Source organism: Anneissia japonica, unplaced genomic scaffold (genome assembly GCF_011630105.1).
Source record: "Anneissia japonica isolate Jap-2015-1 unplaced genomic scaffold, ASM1163010v1 scaffold287704_len1198815_cov201, whole genome shotgun sequence".
NCBI lineage: Eukaryota > Metazoa > Echinodermata > Crinoidea > Comatulida > Comatulidae > Anneissia > Anneissia japonica.
Window position 1 is genome coordinate 796,322 of NW_022731578.1, and position 21,433 is coordinate 817,754.

The following is a 21,433-nucleotide window of genomic DNA, read 5'->3' on the forward strand; positions in this document are numbered from 1 at the left end:
AATTCCTTCTTCGGTACATTCATGATGCCTCCGACCATCGGTCGCGTGGTTGCACACTTTTTTCAGCCTTGATTATACCCAAATATGGGTGTGTCACATTTTTTTTGTCTCATTAACTTAATAGTGTGCCAGAGCTTAATACTGATAAACTTCATTAATAATTACAGGACAGTTTTATGCAACTATTGAAGCTGTTTGTAAATATAATGAATGGTTTAAATTAAATGAAAGTGGAATCGTTAATTAATATTCTATAAACATAATGTGAACATAATTCTAATGACATAATGTGCATTTATTCTTAAAAGTATACTGTCTGGGGTAAAGAAAAATAAATGTTAAAAAACAATTCAATTAAAATATTTAAAAAGACCAGATTCATTTATATCAACATCAGTGGAAAACAATTTATATGATTTCATAAAAGGTGGTATTTATTTGTTGATTGATGAGGAAAATTGAATTGAATGAGACAGATCAATATACCTCAGTATTTATTTGCAGAATTTTCACTACAAACGTTTTTAAATTGATTTTAATTTATGTATCTGTTAAATGACGAGGTAAACATATATAATCCACCCTCCTATATAGTTTGGGGCTTGAAAATGTGATGTCATCTTGGGGTTTGTTCTCAACTTCAGAGTTAGCTTTGTGTTAAATTGAATTGGAGTGGTCTCGGAATTAGATAAGTCTCGGAATTAGATGAGCCTTGAGTTAGAAGTTGAACTGTAACTTAATTGAAGTACACTACAGTATGTAGTGAACTTTTAAATTTAATTTTCTGGGTTTTTTTTTTAGCTTAACACAGGCAGTTTATCTTTTTAATGCTTTATCTAAATTATTGATCTGCATTTCCATGTGCATGCTGTTGCCATGGTAACATTCTAACACCCTTGCTCGTGTGTATTTTAATGCTTTATGTGCTTGTTAATACCTCACTTGCATGATTACTACAGGAGTGGGTTGACGCATCTGAAAACCCTCTGGAATGTGAATACCCAACCCCGACACCTTCTCCGGCCTTGTCGGAGTCGCCGTTTGTGTCTCCATCGTTCTCGCCTTCAGGGTCACTGAAGGAGCTGGACGTTGAAGATGCTGTGTTGGTGTTGGGTGTTACTAACGATCACGAAGAGGTGGATTTGGCAGAGGTGGTTGCTAACACGCCAGAACCTGAACTCTGGATTCCTATCGCTGAGGATGAGCCTAATTTGAATGTGTGTCTGGTTTTTGATTTCTTTGTGTATCTCTGTTTACAAAAATAGAAAGTGATGTCCAAATTTTTTTTTTATTATTCTTATCAAAAAGTGCCTAGCAATGCAATTTATAGCAATGTGACTTTAATTCATAAATACAATGTTCAAAAATTCAGCAAACAAGTTCAGTGAAAAAAGGTTACATAATTCTAGAATATTTACTGGAAGACTGAATGAACATTTTCTATTTTTGGAAACATGTGATTGTAATGTTTTAGTTGTTTTAATGTTGTGAAGTAGATAATATTGAAGCCCCATGGTGCCTTATGGTCAGTTGGTACCTTGACCATTTGATTAAAAGTAGCAGCTAGGCAACTATGCAAACCCCATATTGACTTGCCTAATATTTAGTGTGGCAGTTCCTGTTAACGTCATAAATTTTAATTATATATTCATAATTCTTAGAAATGGAGATAGGATGAACATGCTATTTATATGATTGGCTTAGAGGCAGATTCACTAGTCGAGCCCTTTAGATGAGCAAAGTCTACCAGAAAAGATTACTAGAGGATCATCTTAATGGAAATAAGAAGATCAGCCCACTGAATATAACAAAAAAATAAGCCTGCTACACAATTATATGACCTAGTACGCAAGGCCTATCAAAAATCTTAGCTAGATTCAGACTACTAATTTCATGTCGGCAATTGCCTACCATATTGCCGAGCCAGAATTGCTACAGGACGGCAATTTTTTGCCGACCTAGGCCTAGATTTATTTGCTTCAAAAACTGCTTGGAAAGTCAAAAACTTAGACTGAACAGGCTATAGCAGACACTAAATTTTATGTACGTCGTCAAACCAAGCAAATTGGTGGTTCATAAAACAGATTTGTTCGTACAATAACTATTTCTAATAGGCATGCAATACGTACATTTTGTGTACAATCGTCTTGTCTTTCTCGCCTAGTCGTTTCGTAGGCTAGGCCTAGGTAGGAATGACGCTAGCCAGCCAAGGCCTACAACATCGCCCAATTGAAGCCATGTGGGCCGCGTAGATCGTAATGCTTATCTATATCTATTATTTGTCTTCATTTTACAGTATTATTATCATATTTAAATTGTTGTTTACCATCTAAAAACAAAAAAATTCAACATATTGTAGGACTAATCCTACCGTCTGTTTAAATGCAATCACGATCGTATCGCGACTTGACTACTGACAAGTACTGTACATGTGTGGAAAATCCCTGATAGATCATTCTGGGCATGCGCATGGACATGAATGGGCAGTTTTGAAGCAGCCTGTGATGATACGATCGTAGCTTTTACGAAAGTGATATTTCCCATGCCAAAGGTAATGATAAAACAAACGCTAAAACGAAATTTATTCAGCGATTTTCTTATGTAAAACATATGTACTATACTACACTATTAAATTATACAAGTATGACTATTCTTTCACCGGCAATATATTGATTTTATAGAGAAATTAACAAAATCACAATCTGTAAATGACTATGTCGAGCGTTCGGAGAAATCGTAGTTTATACTATATGCCTAGGTAGTAAAAAATTGCCGAGGCTGCCGACCTCGGAGAATTTAAGGTTGACAAATTTTTGCCGACCTAATTTTTTCCAAATTTCGTGGGCTGTAGATTAATACACAAAACATTAAGAATTACTGTGCTATGACATGACATGAACACATGAACTGCCACTCTAATATCAGCATCTCCTTTTGAGAGGTCTTCACAAAAATCTGCACAAAAAATAACAATATTTTCTGTACACTACTAATATGGAATGAATACTTAACCAGCCAGAACATTCGGTCTGTGCATTATCATGCTAATATTTGCTATGTCTTATGATAATTAACATTGAATGGTTTGTTCAATTCAAATAGTTTGTAATATTGATAAAAATAGTGATATTACATTGTTTATCATGCACATAACTCATCCCTTACTACATTAGTTGGTGGTGCATGAAGAATCACTGTTATTTCTTTTAGCATGATTATGCCATTATATCCTCGATGTAAATGTTGTACATTCAGATCTTAATTGAAATGTTGAATAAAATCTATCGATGGATTTGTCTAATTTTAACTCGTAGCAGCAACAGAATTCTATACCCTCTGTGGCTGCAAGCATGGCTGTTAAGAAGGAGAAGGCAGTTGCTGTCAAATCTGAAGCAGCCGCAGATCAATCTCCAAAGATGATACCTTTAGCTTCCGCCAGCAGCCTTCGTCGAGAGAGCTCTGTCCTTCCTGGATTTTTGGAGAATAGCATCATCTTAAAGAAAGGCAATGCCGGCTTAGGTGAGTGGATATATTATAATAATTAAATTCAAGTAAGATGAAGATTATTTAATTAGACATACTAATTTTATATAATTTTGAGATTAGTATTAGTTCATTGTTACAGCAAATGTTTTACAGATGCACTTTTAATGGTATGTATACTAAATAGAAAGTAAAGAAAAAATAGTTTCTGCATCACATCTCAAGCCAATTATAGACTGACATAGCAAATTAGAGTCAAATGACCTAACTTGGATAAACAATACATTCCTGGTGCAACAGTTCATTAGCTATAGCTACTGCAAGTTGTTTGGTGTTAAATAATATCAGTTGGAATGCCCTGGGTCCGGTTGATAGATAGTCTTCTTGGATAAGGAATTAAAACTGGTGGTCCGGTGTGCACATCCCCATTGCATCTTTCGGAAGAGTAGGGGTTACCCTGATGTTATGGTTCATTTCAGCCCCAGTCATTATCCTCAGTCATTATGCAGTGATGTGAAAGTGAACCTACTAAGCGGCTCTCTATGGCTGCTACATTCACGGACCATGCCGTGGCGCATACACGATTCTGCACAATGATGCTCCAAGTTATTGAATATTCTTCTACCTCTACCCACTTTTTATATTTCAATACTGAGTTACTAGTAGTGATTTTTAACAACAAAGTAATTTCTTGTACATTTGCTTTTACAAGACCAATAAAAGTTCTGCATGCTGTAAATTGACAAGTAAATATCTTACTAACAAGAAACATTTTATACTTAAAAGATGCCAATTACCTCCTTGACTATAATCAGTTTATTGAAATATACATATATTGAAAAATGTATAACTATTACCCTAATTAACATTTGTGTTTGCAATTGCTTATTACTGTATAAAGACAAATATTATAATTTATTTCTTTCTTGATTTCTGTTTCTTTCGTTACTTTTGATTTAATTTTTCCGCTGTCCATTAGGCCTTGTTGTTGAACGTGACAGAGGTAACTGCAGTGTACCCAATGTATTTTTTCTTTTCTGTTGTTTTACTTTCATTCTTTTTCATTCTTTTTTCCAATACTTTTATTAAAATTAAACATTGCAAAATTATTAGATAAGGTAGCTATCAGAATTTAACAAAATTGTCCAAAGGAATAATCATTTTAAAGAGTAATCTTTCGTCTGTGTTTCTGTTTATCCTCTTGGATACTGATTTCTAATGTTGCTCTTCGATGATTACTAACAACATTCTGATTATAAAAATTGATGTTCAGCCTTACACTTATTATTATAGGAGCATGCCTTAGGTTAACTATAGAGTATTAATAATTAGGTTGATCAATTTTATTAACAGTGTTGTTTATTATTACTATTATTGTTTTTGTTTGTACTGTTATCTATTAATACCGTTGTTTTATTAATGTTATTATTTCTATATCTATGTGTAGTGCAGTTGACTACTCAAATTTGTTATAGAAATATGCCATTTAGTACCCATAATACATTATTATATAATCCTCTAAAAATGTTTTGTTGGATAAATTGCTTGTAGATAATTTAGACTTAATTCATGAAATACTGTAAATTCATTATTTGTGCAAGTTTTTGCATGTGTGTATGACATTTTCTCTTTCTGTTACCAAAATGTCTAATTTCCCTATTATCTTTGTTGTTAGCATTGTGCTTGTTGCTCTGCTTTTAACTTATATTTCCAAAATTTTGTTTTCAAACTTTTGTATGATTTATTAGTTTCTGGCTTATTTTGTACTTTATTTTTGTATGTTTAGATTTTGTGTGAATTTTGGCATGAGTAACGGTTAGATGAAACCTTGGGCTAGTATTTTTCTTACGTGGGGCTAGTGGTCACATGGGCTAGTCGTCACATGGGCATTTCAAATTATTTGGCACATAACATTTTATATTTTAGTGTGTACAAAGCTTTACATGGTAATGTCATAGTAGTGTTGTGTCTCTTAGATGTGTACATGTAAATCTGTGTGCATTATCTCACAGCTAATCAGGGATAGGCAAATAAGGAATTTTACATTTTCAGGAGACAGGAGGATTATAATTGGCTCAAAATGTATCATAACTCATGAGAGAGTGACTTCAAGTGTGATTTTCCAATTGACAGATTTGTGGATTTAAGTTGTCATTTTCTTTTCATTCCAACTGCAAATTTGTCATTTTGATTCTTTTTATCGTTAAATTTAGGACTGACTGTCAATGCAGATAAGAGCAATGGCGTCATAGTCAAGAGCATAATCCGTGGAGGGATCGTTCATCAGGATGGACGTATTGGCATTGGAGATTACATCACAGCTGTCAATGGTGAAAGCATGCGTAACCTCAACAATGCCACCGCAAGGAGCGTCCTGAGAAAATGCTCAATGGCTGGCAACGACATCAGGTACTGATTGCTTTTTATCTTGGTGTGAAGTTGAGCAAGCAATTTGGAGATGAAAATGTATTACTTGCATTAAAATATACGATTGACAGTAAAAATATGCTCGTCAGTTGGGTTGCAGTGGAGTGGAAGAGGGTCTTGGGCCTCCTTGTTAATTAATGTTAATATCAGTTTAATTCTGATTTTGTTTCATTGTGTGTGTTTCATTGCATTGTAGACCTAGCAATTTCCTCAAAGAATTTCATTTGTTCCATAAGAATAGTAGGAAAACTATCTGTTTTGTTGAACCAATTAGTTGCTTACCTTATCAATGTTTTCAGCAACTGTTTCAGTCTCCTTTAAGTTATTGGTTCAATTAAACAGAACATTTTTCTACTATAGCAATTTCCACCCTCTCCCCCCCCCCCCCAAAAAGTGATGCTAAAAATTAATTTATATTGTTAAGGAAAATTGTGATGAAATCCTCGAGTCAGACTTTTATCTTAGAACTGATATTATTTCACTTCCTGTTACCTACAGTATAAACTATATATCTGCCAGTGATGCAACTGCATTTAGAAACAATCCTGGAGCATTTCCCGTCGCTGCTGAACAACGGCCAGTTGATGAAGTTGATACCGGGACGATAGAATTCGCAAAACCTATCACAACAATTGAAACTGAAACGGTGAAAGTTGCAGCGCTTACTTCTTCACAGTCACCAGCACCATCGAGGCGGCAGACTGGAGATGCAGCTGCCAAGGCTGATATACCACCTCCACGGATGGTGGAGCTCCTTAAGGAACCGAACAAAAGTCTTGGAATTAGTATCATTGGAGGTGAGAATAAAGACCTTACCTCAGTGTTTAGCTTTTGTCTTCCATAGGCATTTTCTCTAATGACTGAGGTTATTGTGAAGTGCCTTTAGGCTCTGGTATTTGCTAAAGAAGAACCAAGGAGCTATGCTCATCGCAGATCCTCTACTTTGTGCTTTCATTTTAACCTTTTAATATTTATTATTTTATTGCTACTATTATCAATCATACTGTATTGGTACAAATAGTGAGAACACTCACTAGTTGATCTTTCTGTCGTTAAAGGACGTACAGCTGAGCAGCAAGGTATATATATCAAACACATTCTTGAGGGTAGTCCAGCTGGCAGGAATGGCACTCTTAAGACAGGGGACAGAATATTACAGGTAATCAAAATTTGCACTTTTTTTTATATTAGTCAAGGAGTGGGAATGTGGATTAGTTGTTAAATCAGGGGATGATTTAGGTGGGGCTGGGCCGGCCCCGGTTTCCCTCCCCCCTCTTTTGGAGTTAAAAAAAAAGGGGGAACGCCTCAAGTTATTTTCGGGCGTTTAGAACACAACAATTTCGTGGGGGCATTCCCCCGGACCCCTTAGGACAGTGTTGTCTTGATCGGCCCAACTTTCAGCCCCTGCTTTTGCCCCCTCCCCCTTTTGGACATCTCTGGATCTGCCCCTGGGTAAATCACTTGGCCTGGGTTCAAATTTTGAAATTTAAGGATATTTATATTTAAAATTTTCATATTTGAATTACTTACGTTTCAACCAATCACATCCCAACCAGCAGTTTCATTAAATATGCATACAAAATAAGATGAGTAACTTATAAAGCATTTATTTTGGACACTGTAGAAGATGAAAGATTTAGGAGGCTTTATTTTCTTCAAAAATTGTCTGAAGCCCTGTGGCATATTCCTTGGGATTCTATTTTAACTGTTATTGCATATTAATCCTTTTTATGTGATGTATTCATAAATGTATATTCCTAGTTAGTATTCAATACATTGTCAACTATATTGGTTGGAATTTATGTATAAACTAATTTTCTTTGTAAATTCAAAAATTCAAGGGTATTGATATAACAATATTGAAAACTTAAAACTTCTGTATTTATTTAAATGTGTCATATATTTGATCATTGATATTTAGTAATTGTTTTCCATTACATCTTCTATGTTTTTATTATATCATTTTTTTGTGAAGGAAATAAATTCATTCTGGATTCAATAGTATATTAAATCATTTTTTTGTTGTCAGAGGAGCTAACTCTAAACTAATCTGAGTGTTTTGAACAAATACCAAATAGTAATGTGTGACCTTAACAATGAGAACAACATGTTCCTGAGGGCAGCATACATATGAAGCTGTCTAACATGACATTATAATTTGAGTGTTTTCAAAGCCTTGGGTTTCTATTTAGATTTTGTCTTGCTTTGTCCATATGTTTTAGCTACAGTACTGAATTAAGATTAAATGTGATGCACTAAAGCTACTTGCCCTGTCATTCCCTCAGTGCCCTGACAAATTATTACCAACTTGCTCAGTATAATCAATGTGCATTGTAACAGGATGGTATGCCAGTATCCTGACAGTATAATTTTCTCAAAATATTGCTACAGTATTTTTCTCTCATTCTAATCCCTTCTCTTTCCTTTTAATCCCTTCTTTCTTCTAATTCCTTCATCTAATCCTTCCATATAATATCTTTAGAATATTTTAATTCTTTATAAGTCCTCATTTGATTCTTTCAAATTCCTTCTAATACTTCTGTTTAATTCCTTATAATACCTACATCTAATCCCTTTTTCTAATCCTTCTAAAATCTCATCATATCCCTTTTAATTAATCTTATCTCTTTTTCATAGTAATCTTTCACATCTATCTCTCTAATCCTTCCTTTTAATCTTATATATTTATTCAAATCTAACATTGTGTTGTTGTACACAAGGTGAATGGTATCGACCTTCGAAGTGCTACTCATGAAGAAGCAGTGGACATCATACGGAAAACATCCAATCCGGTGCAATTCCTTATCCAGAGTCTACCAGCTGGGGTAAGACTCCGTTACACTTATCAATCGGTCAAATCTTGACCACTATCCATTTAATATTACTTTTTGTTACACCATGCAAGTCATAATATGTAATCGGTGTAAGTCATGGGGGGTGTAATGTGATATCAATGAGTGGTGTAATGTGTATATACAGTATCATGGTAATGAAATACTTTACAGTACTCTATATCTTTTTGGGGTGGTGTATTGTGTATAATATCATTGGGTGATTTAATGTTCTGGAGCTCACATCCTTTGGTATATTGCTGGAACATTTTAATCAAACACATTTTGATTACAAAGCTTTTTAACATAATTACAATAAGGCTATCGTAGCTTGTGCAGTAATGAATTTGAGTCCTAATTTATTCGAGCCACCTACTCACTGTCTGAAATCAATAATTATGTTGCATTCTCTTTAGCACAATGTAAATAAGTGCTGGGGGACAGATCCAATTGGTGAACAAGAGGTACCATCATTCCAACTGGGGTTATAATTTGGAAAAGAGATCTGACACTTGTGTAGAACCTTCTACTGTAAATACATACATATTATCACTGGGAAGGGAGGCAGCAATTTGAAACTTATTTTTTAATTGTATAGCAGAGAGAGGGCATTCTTCGTACCCACTCCTCTCTGGATCCAACACTGGTTAGTCAAAACCACAATGACATACTGTATAGTGTAACATAATGGCTGTTATTTAATCACATAAAGAATGCTGTCTGAATTTATTCACATGGGTCAGCCTGGGGTCAAACTGATGTTGCATCCTTTTATGGAATAATTAAACTATACATTTGAAGATATGATGAATGCACTGCACTTTAGATGAGTGTGTTGGCAGTCCAAGAGCAATAAGCAGATGGTCTTTAGTTGTCAGATGGCTATCAAAATAATTATGTGGTAAATCACGTAACCTGTAACTTCAATGTGATTTTAAATATATTCATCTTAAGTCCAAAATTTATGATATACATAAAATTTTATTACTTTTAAAACTACCTAATTTTTTAATTGAATTCTTTAGGTTTTTATATAATTCACCACACATACTTTTTGAGGTTGGTTCTTTTGACAATGGAGCAGTGGCATATCTACAGGGGTGCACTGGGGGGGGGGGGTTGGTCGAACATCTCCCTCCAAAAAAAATGTCTACCTGTCCCTAGTCATCCTCACTGAAATTTATTGAAGCAAGAAAAAATTAGGCTCAAGTAGTTAAAAATCGTCTCATCACCTTTTTTAGCCATTTATTGTTCCCCCTCACCTAATCATCGGGCCCTCCCACTTCATTTTCTTGCCTCCTTTTGGCCTCTCCCCATTTTAATACTCCTAGATATAACACTAACTTGAAGTGCAGCTGCTTTTAAAAATTGGTACAAATGCATTTTTAAAGTCTACTTGCAGCATGTCTAATTGATTAAGCTGTAGCTGTAATATTCTTGAATTCCTTTGCTGGGTTATTTTATTTGATATTCTGTTGTATATAAGCTGTTGAACAGATCACTCTAAGACAAGCCAGGAGTTTTACAGTAAATCAATCAATTTTAATGTCAGTTTTTTTTTTAATTAAATTTTTTATTATTAAATTCTCCAATGAGTAGAATGCTTGGAATAATATCAATCCTAGTAATTGATTGATTGATTGATTGATTAATAACATAGTTTTCCGTACTTTAGTTTAGCACTAGACCCACCCACTACACTCTGACCCAATCCACTATCTGAGTACTGTACCTGTCCTGCTTAACACACTGCTGGACCTTACCCTTGTCTTGTTTGATTATAAAAAAAGAAAAAAAAAAATCACAATTTTTTACATACTCTGCTTTTCACAATCAATGATTTTGTAGATAATTTATATGTTAAAAAAAATTTTTTTTTTTCATTTATATATTTATGCAAATAATACGTTTACTATTTATTCAGATTATTGATACATTAATTTATTTTCTGATTTGGCATTCAAAAAGCTAATCATTTCTTATCTATGAAGCCTCTCACTATAATTACTTGAATTAAAAAAATGTAAACAATACATTAAAAATTATGTTAAATTAGATTTAAAATGTAAATTGCTGGTTTTCTAGGCTTACTTTGATTTCTTATTTACGTTAATAACTTATACCTTCATTTTTTTAAATTAATCACCCATTTTTAGTAAAATATCTGTAGATTGAATCTGTCTTTATTATTTGTATCATATTTAGTTCCTAAGTAACAGATTTTAAATTAATTTTCCATAAGTTTTAGGTTTTGTATGCAAATTAATTATTTTGTATCAGCTTTTACAGCTAACATGTCAATAAATGGTTTAAATATGTACATTAATTTGGCAATTGTAGATTTTCATTAAACTCTCTAACATAATTTTGTATATTTGGTTTGTCTTGCTTTCAATTTTAAAGAATTATGAGTATTTCTTATGTTTTTTTTCTTTGTTACTTTGCTTGTTACAGTTTATTAACACCATTTTATTGCTTTCTTGTTTCATCTGGTTCTTTATTGTCCAACTGGCTAAAATATTCTTGTTAGATTTATCTTGGTCAAATATGACATTAATTCAACTACCTTTGGCAATTGTTATTTTATTACAAAACTAAAGTATGCTATTAATAACGATGGATCATATACAAGGAGCAAGAACATTTAATAAAATGAGAAATTTGTGACACCGAAAGACAGTAGAGTATTTTAACCCCACCAAGTAAATTCACTACAATATGTATTGTAAATTTTACTAAGAACAATATGACAAATAAGTATTTAAATTTTAAAAAAATCAGTTTTATTGATCATAAATTTTATCAATTGATAATTTGATAATATGCAATATTAAAATTGGGTTTATTTGTATATTCTTTCAAATTGTTATTTGAGGATTTATCTCTGATTTTGAAATCAATAATGATAAAAAAAATAAATACACTTAAGTTTTAAGCCCACATAATTGGTAGTAGGGTATCAACAGAAACAAACCACATACACTTGTACACACACACACTCCCACACCCACACACGGACAGTCAGTCATATAATATCATTAGGAGTCTGGTAAATCCACATCCTCTCGCCCAGTGATGTTGTTTAAGCAAGTAGACTAGACCACCAATGGAAACAGTAATATATCCACATATGTAAACCCCATACACACACACAAACAAACAGCCGGTTCCATAATATCCTTGAGTCTGGTAAATCCACGTCTTCTCACCCAGTGATGTTGACTGAGCAAATGTAGACTAGAACCACTACTGGAAACAGTAGTATATCAACAGAATTAAACCACATACTCTTACACACACACAAATATCCGGTCCCATAATATCCTTAGTCTGGTATCTGCATCCTCTGTCCTGGTCCCCTTAGTTCATTCACCATGCTATCTTTTCTATGCCAAAATGACGACTGAGCAAGTGTAGACTAGACCTCCACTGGATGCTGTGAACAGGGATGATACACAGTCTTGAGTAGTGGTGGTGAGTGGGCTAGTCTTCTTCTACATTATACTGCATCTATCTGCTTTTTAGCTTTTGGTTACTTAGGTGTCTAGTTTTAATGCTTTACCTGCATGTGTACTATGGAGCTGTCCTAACTTTATAGATTGACTGTCTTAATGTATTATTGTATCAAGTTTTTAATAAATCTCCTAACTGCATGTTTTTTTCCTTATGGTTCATTATTTTTGGGTAAAAACTTGTATTTTTTACTTTTTTCTTGTTAGAAATTTTGTTAAATAATAATGTATATTTATGTTTAAGTTCCCTCATTGGTTTGGTCTCAGCAAAATATCCTTTTCTATTATTACACAACAGTGCCACTTTCATTTTTATACCACGTTAAGCACTACAAATACAATGTCTTTAATATACGTATTCTTCTAATTGCTATGATAATGGTAATGTGTGTGTGTGACCTTATGACAAAATATAATATTAATGCGTGTATATTGATACGTGCATATTAATGCATGCATAATGATATGTACATAGTAATATATGCATAATGATGTGTGCATAATTATCATTATAAGTCAATCGTGACGTCATCACTGCAACTCAGCTTGATTTTTTTTAGGTTCGTGTGCAAAAAAAAAATTCCTCATTTTTTCGTCACCAACCGCGAAGACATTGCGCACCGCGATAAAAATTGAATTGTAATTAAAAATTACTTTCGTAAAACAAGCTTAATTAGAACCCGAAGAAAGTTACTTCAAATTCAATATTAAGTATGAACAATTAAGGAATTCATTGAATCAGTGGACCCTCATAAACACAACAAACTGAATGTTTAATAGGAATATTCTAGACCTATTTTAACGACTCAAGGAACAAATTTAGATGTAGGCCTACGGCCAGGCAGGAGACCACCCAGGCCTCCTCCTACTACTACTAGGCCGTAGCCTAGCCTAGTTATGAAATCATTGCACGATTTTACATGTCTGCATGCACCGACCAAAAAGGACGTCAGTGACTATTCTCTCTCGAATGCTGAAATGTTTATTTCTTTGACGAAAGTCTATCAAAATAGCATTACAAACAAGTTCTTTCTAACACAATACAAATTACAACAGTTATTCATCGTATCCATACTGTACTGCGATGTGTAGTTAAATGCGTACTGCAGGAGCAAAAATCAGCATATGCACAGCTAAATGTAAATATGTACACGTATACTGATCATATCACAATAGCGACCGATGACTGCTACAACAGTTGGTTATAAAAAACTAAAATTAAAAGACTGTGATTGACTTATAAAGCAATTCGTAGAAGATGTATCGTACACTAAATGTAAAATGATTATACTTAGGTTAGATTTAATGCATTCAAAAATTTCCTTCGGGCCTTGCAGGCCCTCAGGAAATTTTTTCAAACATTAAATCTAACCTTCGTATAATAATTTTCCTATAGTGTACTATGCGGAGCTCTACTAATTGCTTATTAGTGCATAATGATACATGCATATTAATATGTCCATAATAATAAAAATGTGTAATAATGTGTGAACTGTAATATATGCATATTCATGCATAATAATTATGTTTAATGTTATCATAGGCAGTGGGCTTATACATGAGAACCAGAAAGGCATAGTTGCCAACTTATACGGATTGACCGTGAGACTCACGGATAATTTATCATTTACCAGTTTTACTACGGGTGAACAAAAACTCACAGATTTCAAGGTTACTCATGGATCAACATTTTTAAACTAAGAAACAATGATTTTGCGAACTGCATATAGTAATATGCAATAAATAGATCATTTGCCATTCGTCTGTAGTGTTTATAGTGTAGCAAAGATTAACCCTAGGCTATGTGCAAGTCCAGTGCGCTTGGCATTAGAATCGTAAACAAACGAAACCATTTAAGCCCGCTACCGTCAGTGTGCTTTTATTACCCAGTAATGCACCACGCATAGTTGGTTTGCTTGTTTATCTGTTTTACACATGAAAGTATTGTTTGTACATCTTGATTCATGAATAAAGTGAGTTTGTAAAAATTGTTTTAATTTTACACCAAGCAACTGTCGGGTACTCATTCAAAGTTTACACTTACTGTGCTTTGGTCAAGTTTTTGGTTTTATTAAGTTTACATACATAGGCCTACACTTAACTTAATTTAGTGTCTAAGATCAATCAAATCAGTAGTGAAAATCAAGCTTATCAACCTTGGCCCTCGGGGCCCCTGGCCCCAAGCCAGTGGCATGTTGCTACGCATCGCGAGTTCTCACTGATTTCTTTTTTGAAAAGTTGGCAACTATGGAAAGGTAGCAGCATACTCCTCAGAGAAGGTCACAGCTAAGCCTAGCCAACAGTTTGACGTGAAACATGAATGTAAAGGACTCATAATTTAAAATTTTCCTTCCAAATGTCTAAAGTTGAAGGGTGACCTATTAGCTGATTTGTGTGTAAAGCATAAAAATATGTAGAGGGTGGGCTGATACTAAAGGACTATGGAATTTACATCTGTATAATTATACATGAATATTGATGCACTTGGAAAATGGTATGTGTATATAACGATGTAGGTGTAAAATGGTGCATGTGTTACTATAATATAGTAATATGTTCATTATGATACATGGATATTGTACAGTGATATGAGCATATATTATAGTGCAGTGCATATTTTATGTTTAATTTATTTTGTTAACGATATAACACACATTTTTTAATCAGCAGTTTGCCATCCTCCTTCTAATTTTATTATTAAAATGATAAATTCAAGTTGAACTTTAAAATCTACAAATAAATTCAAACACAGAATATGTTTTTTATAGAATAATACCTTCTGTATTAAATATAAAGACTTGAATACAATCTAAATTCAAATTTTCAGCACACTGTACCAAGGTACACATATATTTCTGTAATGCTTTTGAATACAGGGATATTATTAATTGCATTGTATAACTGTAGGCGATGTATTCAGTATTGATATGTAGATACATATTCCGTGTCTTGCCTACTCACAGCCAGTATTATAATGTGGCCATACAATCAGCAGGCATTGGTGAAAAACTTGAAACTTGGGATAACCTTACGAGGGCGAGCATTCTTTGTTGAAGATAAATCTATGACGTTAGAGAAGTCTGGAGAGGCTAGGCTAGATAGAATGCTTAAATGGTTTCCATTTGTTGGATTTATGTAGCCTGTAAACAAATCCTTTGCAAATTACATGTTTTGTGTCACTGTGCAAGATTTCTACCAGCCGTGCAGAGCCCGAGACGCGGACACGAATGGCACGTGAAAACTGTAGATTCCATATTTTTAGTTTATCAGCCCGGCATGTTGCATGAATTAGCTTAGTGGTCACAAAATTATTGTGTTAACCTTTGACCTGTATTGCATGTTGTGATGTTAATATGTTGAAGGAAAAGAATGAATGTTTGCATTGTTGCTAGGGTACTGTATAAGGATGAGAAGGATAGTAACATGTTTCCAATCACCTGCAGTTTGATTTTTGAATGAAAACTAATGTTATCACTTTTATTTTGTAGGAGGACATTATAACGGAGGCTGACGAAGTTACTGCTGTTATGGTCCAAGCGGGTACACTGCCCAGGAAGCCAGGACAGGTGAGTTCATTCATTATCTAATTTTGATTATGTTATTTATAATATTTGGTTAATTGTACACTAATAATTTACCATATTAATTATCCCTGGTGTGTCAGAAGGAACAAATCAATAAAACATGTTATTAATTATAATTGTAAAAGTCATATTTTAAGTTAGATATTGCAAGTACTTCAATATTATTTTTAACAGAGATCAACTTCAGTTTTTATTGATGTTTACTGCAGAGACCTTAATAGATTACAAGCCAGTTTAAGGGTCTAAGAATATACTGTATTATTTATCCATAGTTATTTTCAATTGGAAGTTAAGCATTTACTTGAATAAACAAATGCAAGCATTATATATAGATTTATTTTATTTTCAATTGGAAGTTAGCATTTACTTAATTGAATATACAAATGCAAGCATTATGCATACAGTTATTTTATTTTAATTTGGAAGTTAAGTATTTACTCTAATTGAATATACAAATGCAAGCAATCGTAATATTTAATTTTATTGTTCAAGTTTATGAGCTCAACACAAAGTGTACTTAATGGAAGGAAGAAATATACAATGTATAAGTCATGAAGAATGTAATTATCAAGTTTAAGTATGATGCAAAGAATTACTTACCTTTAGTTAAAGCGGAGTTGCATTTAATGGATATTGTAAAACATCAGCAATCTCGCAGCTTTTCTTTTAGCTCTGAGATTCTCTCAGCTCTTCTAGCTAGCTTTGAGCTTTTCCCATATTTCCTTCTAGATTCGAGCTTCTCCCATTCTAGTATCTCGATCAAACAGCCCACATTATGTTTGTGTAAGTACTTGTTATTAGCCAATCTGGCAGATCTTTGGACCATTTCCACCTGCTTGATGACTTTGCTGGTATATGGGTCCCAGACAATGTGAGCATATACCTCGGAAGGACCATACCAACGTCTTATAGGCGGTACCCTTCAGTTGATTATTTTTCATGTTGATATTACATTTAAGACAGTTTCCCATTTGAAGGTTATTCAAGAGCTGAACAATCAGACTCCAATTCAAATATGACACAAGCTGGATTTGAACCTGGTCTTTTGTGTATTAAAGCAGTGAAACATTACCTTTTACTGAAATAAAAACATTTCTGTAACCTGCCCCTCAAGCATAAAAGAAAATACTGGAATGACCCATAAATGCCCATCATGTATTATTCTGCATTCAGGCACATTTTAGAAGAATATATTCTATGGAGTGACCACACTCTATTTCATAATTTGATAGGGCAGAAAAATGCTAAATTTTACAAATTTTAATGTACAAAAATGCAGGAAATAGCACAGGGCTTAAATAATAAAATACAAAAATACATAATAAGAATAATAGTAAGATATAGGGAGAGAAATTGATTTTGTTTGTAAGAAACAATCCTAGTATTTGCAGGATTTGATCCCTGGAAAGCAAGTACTTCGACCACAGCTCCATTCTCTCAGCAATCATTTTAATTGTATGCATAGAGATTTCTAACACACTTGATATCATACAGCATAATTGTCACAATTTTGATTTACGACTGGTTCTCGTGTTTCATGATTATGCTTCGATCAATGTGTGAGTTATTACAACTAGTCAAGTCGACTCCACTCCCTGCATGATTTATACATCTATCAGTAATACTTACCAACAAAGAAGTATGTTTATTTCTTCAGAAAATTCACACAATATATGCGCTGCATTGAAGGATTAATGGGCATTATAATTAGTAGATTTTAACAATACCTTAAATGGAAAACAAATTATTTTTCATTATTAGATAATTTTCTTTTGCGTGACACCGTAGAATGAATATTAGCTGCACCATAAGTAAGCACATAGATCCTTGCTAAATATCTTGGGAGTTTTGATAGGCTTCTGCGATATCTGTTTTTCTTATTACACGGGACACATTTCAATCTTACAAGAATATGCATTCACATCGATGCGATTTAGTAGGGGGTGCGTGCTCAAAGTCTTTAGTAGATTATACAATTATTCTGCATGAATTATAAGTCTCGTGTAATAAACAAGTGAACTGGTTCAGTTGACTTTCCTATAATGAGAAGTTGAAAGGAGGTCTTGAGCTCGCTGAAGCATGCCAATGCACATGTCAAGATTACCATAACTCAAAACTTGGTGTTATAATTCTTAAGCACTCTCCACACAATCAAATTTTATGTGGCAAATTTGTGTGGTGTGCCCATATGTGCTTGAGGATGTCATATTACACCTAAATATGACATTATACTATATTATACCCAAATATGACATTATACTATATTATACCCATATATAACTACAGTTATTTTTCACACAAAATTTGATAGTGTGAAGAAATGTGTTTTGTTTTTGTTTATATGATCAAACAGAATATCTGTAACAAAGTGTATGCAAGTCTGTCAATTTCAATATTCAATTTAGAAAGCAATAACTAAATATATTATACATAAGAATATTAAATAGGAATAGATTCTGGAAATTTGTATTAAGTATAAATATTCTTACATAATTTCAATCTAATTATGAAATTTGTTTTGACAGCTTGAGGTAGCTGGTGATACAGGGATGAACGATGGAGAAAATGATGAGGATGATGAAGATGTTGATCGGTTTGGCTACTCAATAAGTAAGTACTAATCATTATATCTCTTCACGATGTTTTCCTTGTTGCCTGTGTTACGTTATTCCTGGTGTACATGAAGATGGAAATCCAATACTGCTTTACTCCATGGATTTCCAGGGGTTGTTTTTCTGGCATACTCAACATTTACTGCCTTTCAAATAATAAAATCACAAATAGAAATGAGTAATCTACCATCAGGTGGACATTGTCAATTGTTGGAGAATGGTAAACTTCTTAATGGAAGGTCAGTTTTTTAATGGATGGTCAACTTCATGATGGATGGCCACCTTACTGTTGTATGCACACCTTAGGGCCGGTTTGAGCGAAAGACACCAACCATGTTCTGTTTAAAACACCGGTTAATCGTGCTGATAACTCAGTGGGGGTCGACTGTTCAACGAACAAATTTTAGCTCACGTCAAATACCCTGTAATGAAACTACTCCAGAAGTAAATTTGTACGGTCATCAAATCCAAATTAGAAACAGCAATCCCATCAACCCATTCTTTATTTACTTTTTACTGCTGCTGTACTCTCCACACAGCACGGCAACACTCTTTAAAATCTGTACCTTGGCTAGTTGTATTCAAGATTATTTCTCCGAATAATGGTATCTACAAATAGTTAGTAGCCATCATTATGGCTACAGTGATGCAATGTTATGTTGATGGATTTACTGTCCAGTACAACTTTGATTTGCTTCGATGCAAAGGATCAGAGCGTGCAGCAACAGTGGGCAATAGCTGCAGTGGTAGTTGCTGCCAGGACTATTGAACCCTATTGAATTTTTGCGCACTAGACTGTCGACAAAACATATGGAAAAACAATTATGGTTTATTTATCATACATGGTATTTTACCCAGCAGTTTGACGGCCAAATTGTCGTGGATAATCCAGATGGTAAGGTAATGAGACAAGTTTCCGAGTGGTTTTAGAAATTGTTTACCAGTGAATTAACTGGTAAATTTCAGGGATATTTTTTTTGCTCAAACTGGCCCATAGTGGATAACCATCTTCTTGTCTTCTACGGTCATCTGAAATAATGGCCTCTTTGATAGATTGTCACCGTCTTAAAAATTTACTAGAATTGCCAGGCACTTTTTTTGATGGATGGTCACGTTCTTAATATTCTTATTTAGATCCCCTCTATTTCAAATTTCTGGATCCGCCACTGATATCATATCATTAATTTCGTCATTAAAACACTATGGAAAATATGTAATGAAATATAAAACAAGCACATAACCCATGATTGGCGACCGAGGCCCAGAAAGGGCACCGGTCTCAGAAAGCCACATGGCCACTGGGTGGATGGTCACATTTTTCATGAAGAGTGAGCTTGTTAATGAATGGTCACTTTTTCATGGCCTGTGAGTTTGTTAATGGACAGTCACCTTCCTGATTGACAATCAGATTTTTTAATGGACAGCTTGTTAATTGACGGTCACCTTTTGATGGCCAGTTAGCTTGTTAATGGATAGTAACCTTTTTGATGGACATGAAGTTTTTTGTTTCCAATATATTTCTTCACTCTGTCTTTATGCGGTACATCTGCAACAGCAACAGTTATATTTTCTAGTATTTATTGCTAGATTTTATGCAGCAAATTCCCTAATTTTTTATCCCCCATATTTTTACAATTAAAAATTATGTTCAAATTCAACTTGCAGTAATGAATATTTCACAGTAGTGCTTTTCACAATCCATCAGTATTTAACCTATTCACAATAGCGTTCTTTTATTGTGTTTATTGTCTTGATTTGCAGTACCAACTGTTTTAGGTGGTTTTTTTCTCTTAAATATTCAATTTTCTGATGTTTTAATTTGCAATAAAACCATGTGCCGTCACCTGCTTGTGTGCTTATCATTTTATTCTTTCTATCTCCTGTTCGTAAGTTTACCATTTATAGTTAGGTAAATTAACAGCTTTGCAATGACGTGTTTGGATTTTTTACGACAAACACAGGAGAATTCTGTTGATACTGAATCTCAAGTCTGACTTCTCACCAGCATCATAATTATGCTTTTAGAGATGACAAAGTGTTGCAGGTTTTTTCGTCCTCTTTCATCATTTACTCTGTCTTCATATCTGTAATTTATTCTGCTGTGTTTTTGCTGTTGCAAATCATTCTGCATTTATATTAATGAAACCAAGATTATTTTTCATTGTGTGACAAGGTTTACCTTCTTATTAATTTTTTTATTTTTTAAACTATACTATATAATTCCTTTATACTCTTTAAGATGACAATTGCTTCAATAAAGCAAAGTGTGTATAGTCTGTTTTTTTTTTAGTATAGTTGTTTTAGGTCATGAAAAAAATGTTTAACTCTATTTTCTCCTTTTTGTTTAGTATTTCATGTCCACTTATCTGTCTGATTAGTTTGTATTGTGTTTGATGTTAAAGGATAAGGAGACATTTTGATCTTATATTTGCCAAATTAATAAAAGTCTAACATTAGATTTGAACCTTTCACCTAGGAATTGGAAGTTGGGCATAATTACCATTGAATCATTCTTTTTATTGCATTACATATTATATAGTGACAAGTCCTGAAACTTAATCAATTATCTCAAACTCAGCACATACTTAGTGTGTCATGATTAAAATTAATGATAATGAAAATAATAAGTATTAAGTTGACCCAATAAAAGTTAAAATGTTGAATCATTGCCTCCCTCTCTTATGAGTAACGTTCATTCTATGATATTAGGTTGTTGATATGAAATGTTTTTTGTCGAGCAGTATAGCTTGCTGTTTCATTTCATAAACAATATAAAACTAACTGCCCTTAATGCCATGGCCAAGCTGGCTAATATTTAGCTTCTGTGCCTGTGGATGCTAAGCATCAAGTCAATAGCAATATGGATTCAAACTTATTTGAAAATGTCTTAAGGGTCGTCTTGATTAAGTATTTGACTTTGAGAATAAGGTTTCCAAAGGTCATGTTTAATAGGTGATCCGCTTCACGAGTAGATCACCTCTAGT

General features: G+C 33.6%; 1 protein-coding gene across 7 annotated transcripts in view; it reads left to right on the top strand.

Moving 5' to 3' along the window:
* The window catches only part of LOC117115421 (multiple PDZ domain protein-like), a 64,185-nt gene that overhangs the window by 16,822 nt on the left and 25,930 nt on the right, over window positions 1-21,433 (top strand). For 4 of the 7 annotated variants that reach the window (XM_033259198.1, XM_033259202.1, XM_033259201.1 and 1 more), the window contains exons 16-23: window positions 960-1,217; window positions 3,315-3,519; window positions 5,697-5,892; window positions 6,409-6,707; window positions 6,969-7,069; window positions 8,631-8,735; window positions 15,742-15,819; window positions 18,363-18,447. In XM_033259198.1, the coding sequence (XP_033115089.1) occupies window positions 960-1,217; window positions 3,315-3,519; window positions 5,697-5,892; window positions 6,409-6,707; window positions 6,969-7,069; window positions 8,631-8,735; window positions 15,742-15,819; window positions 18,363-18,447 (1,327 nt within the window). The remainder of the gene's footprint in view (window positions 1-959; window positions 1,218-3,314; window positions 3,520-5,696; window positions 5,893-6,408; window positions 6,708-6,968; window positions 7,070-8,630; window positions 8,736-15,741; window positions 15,820-18,362; window positions 18,448-21,433) is intronic. The other 3 variants (XM_033259200.1, XM_033259203.1, XM_033259204.1) reach the window with 3 other exon arrangements.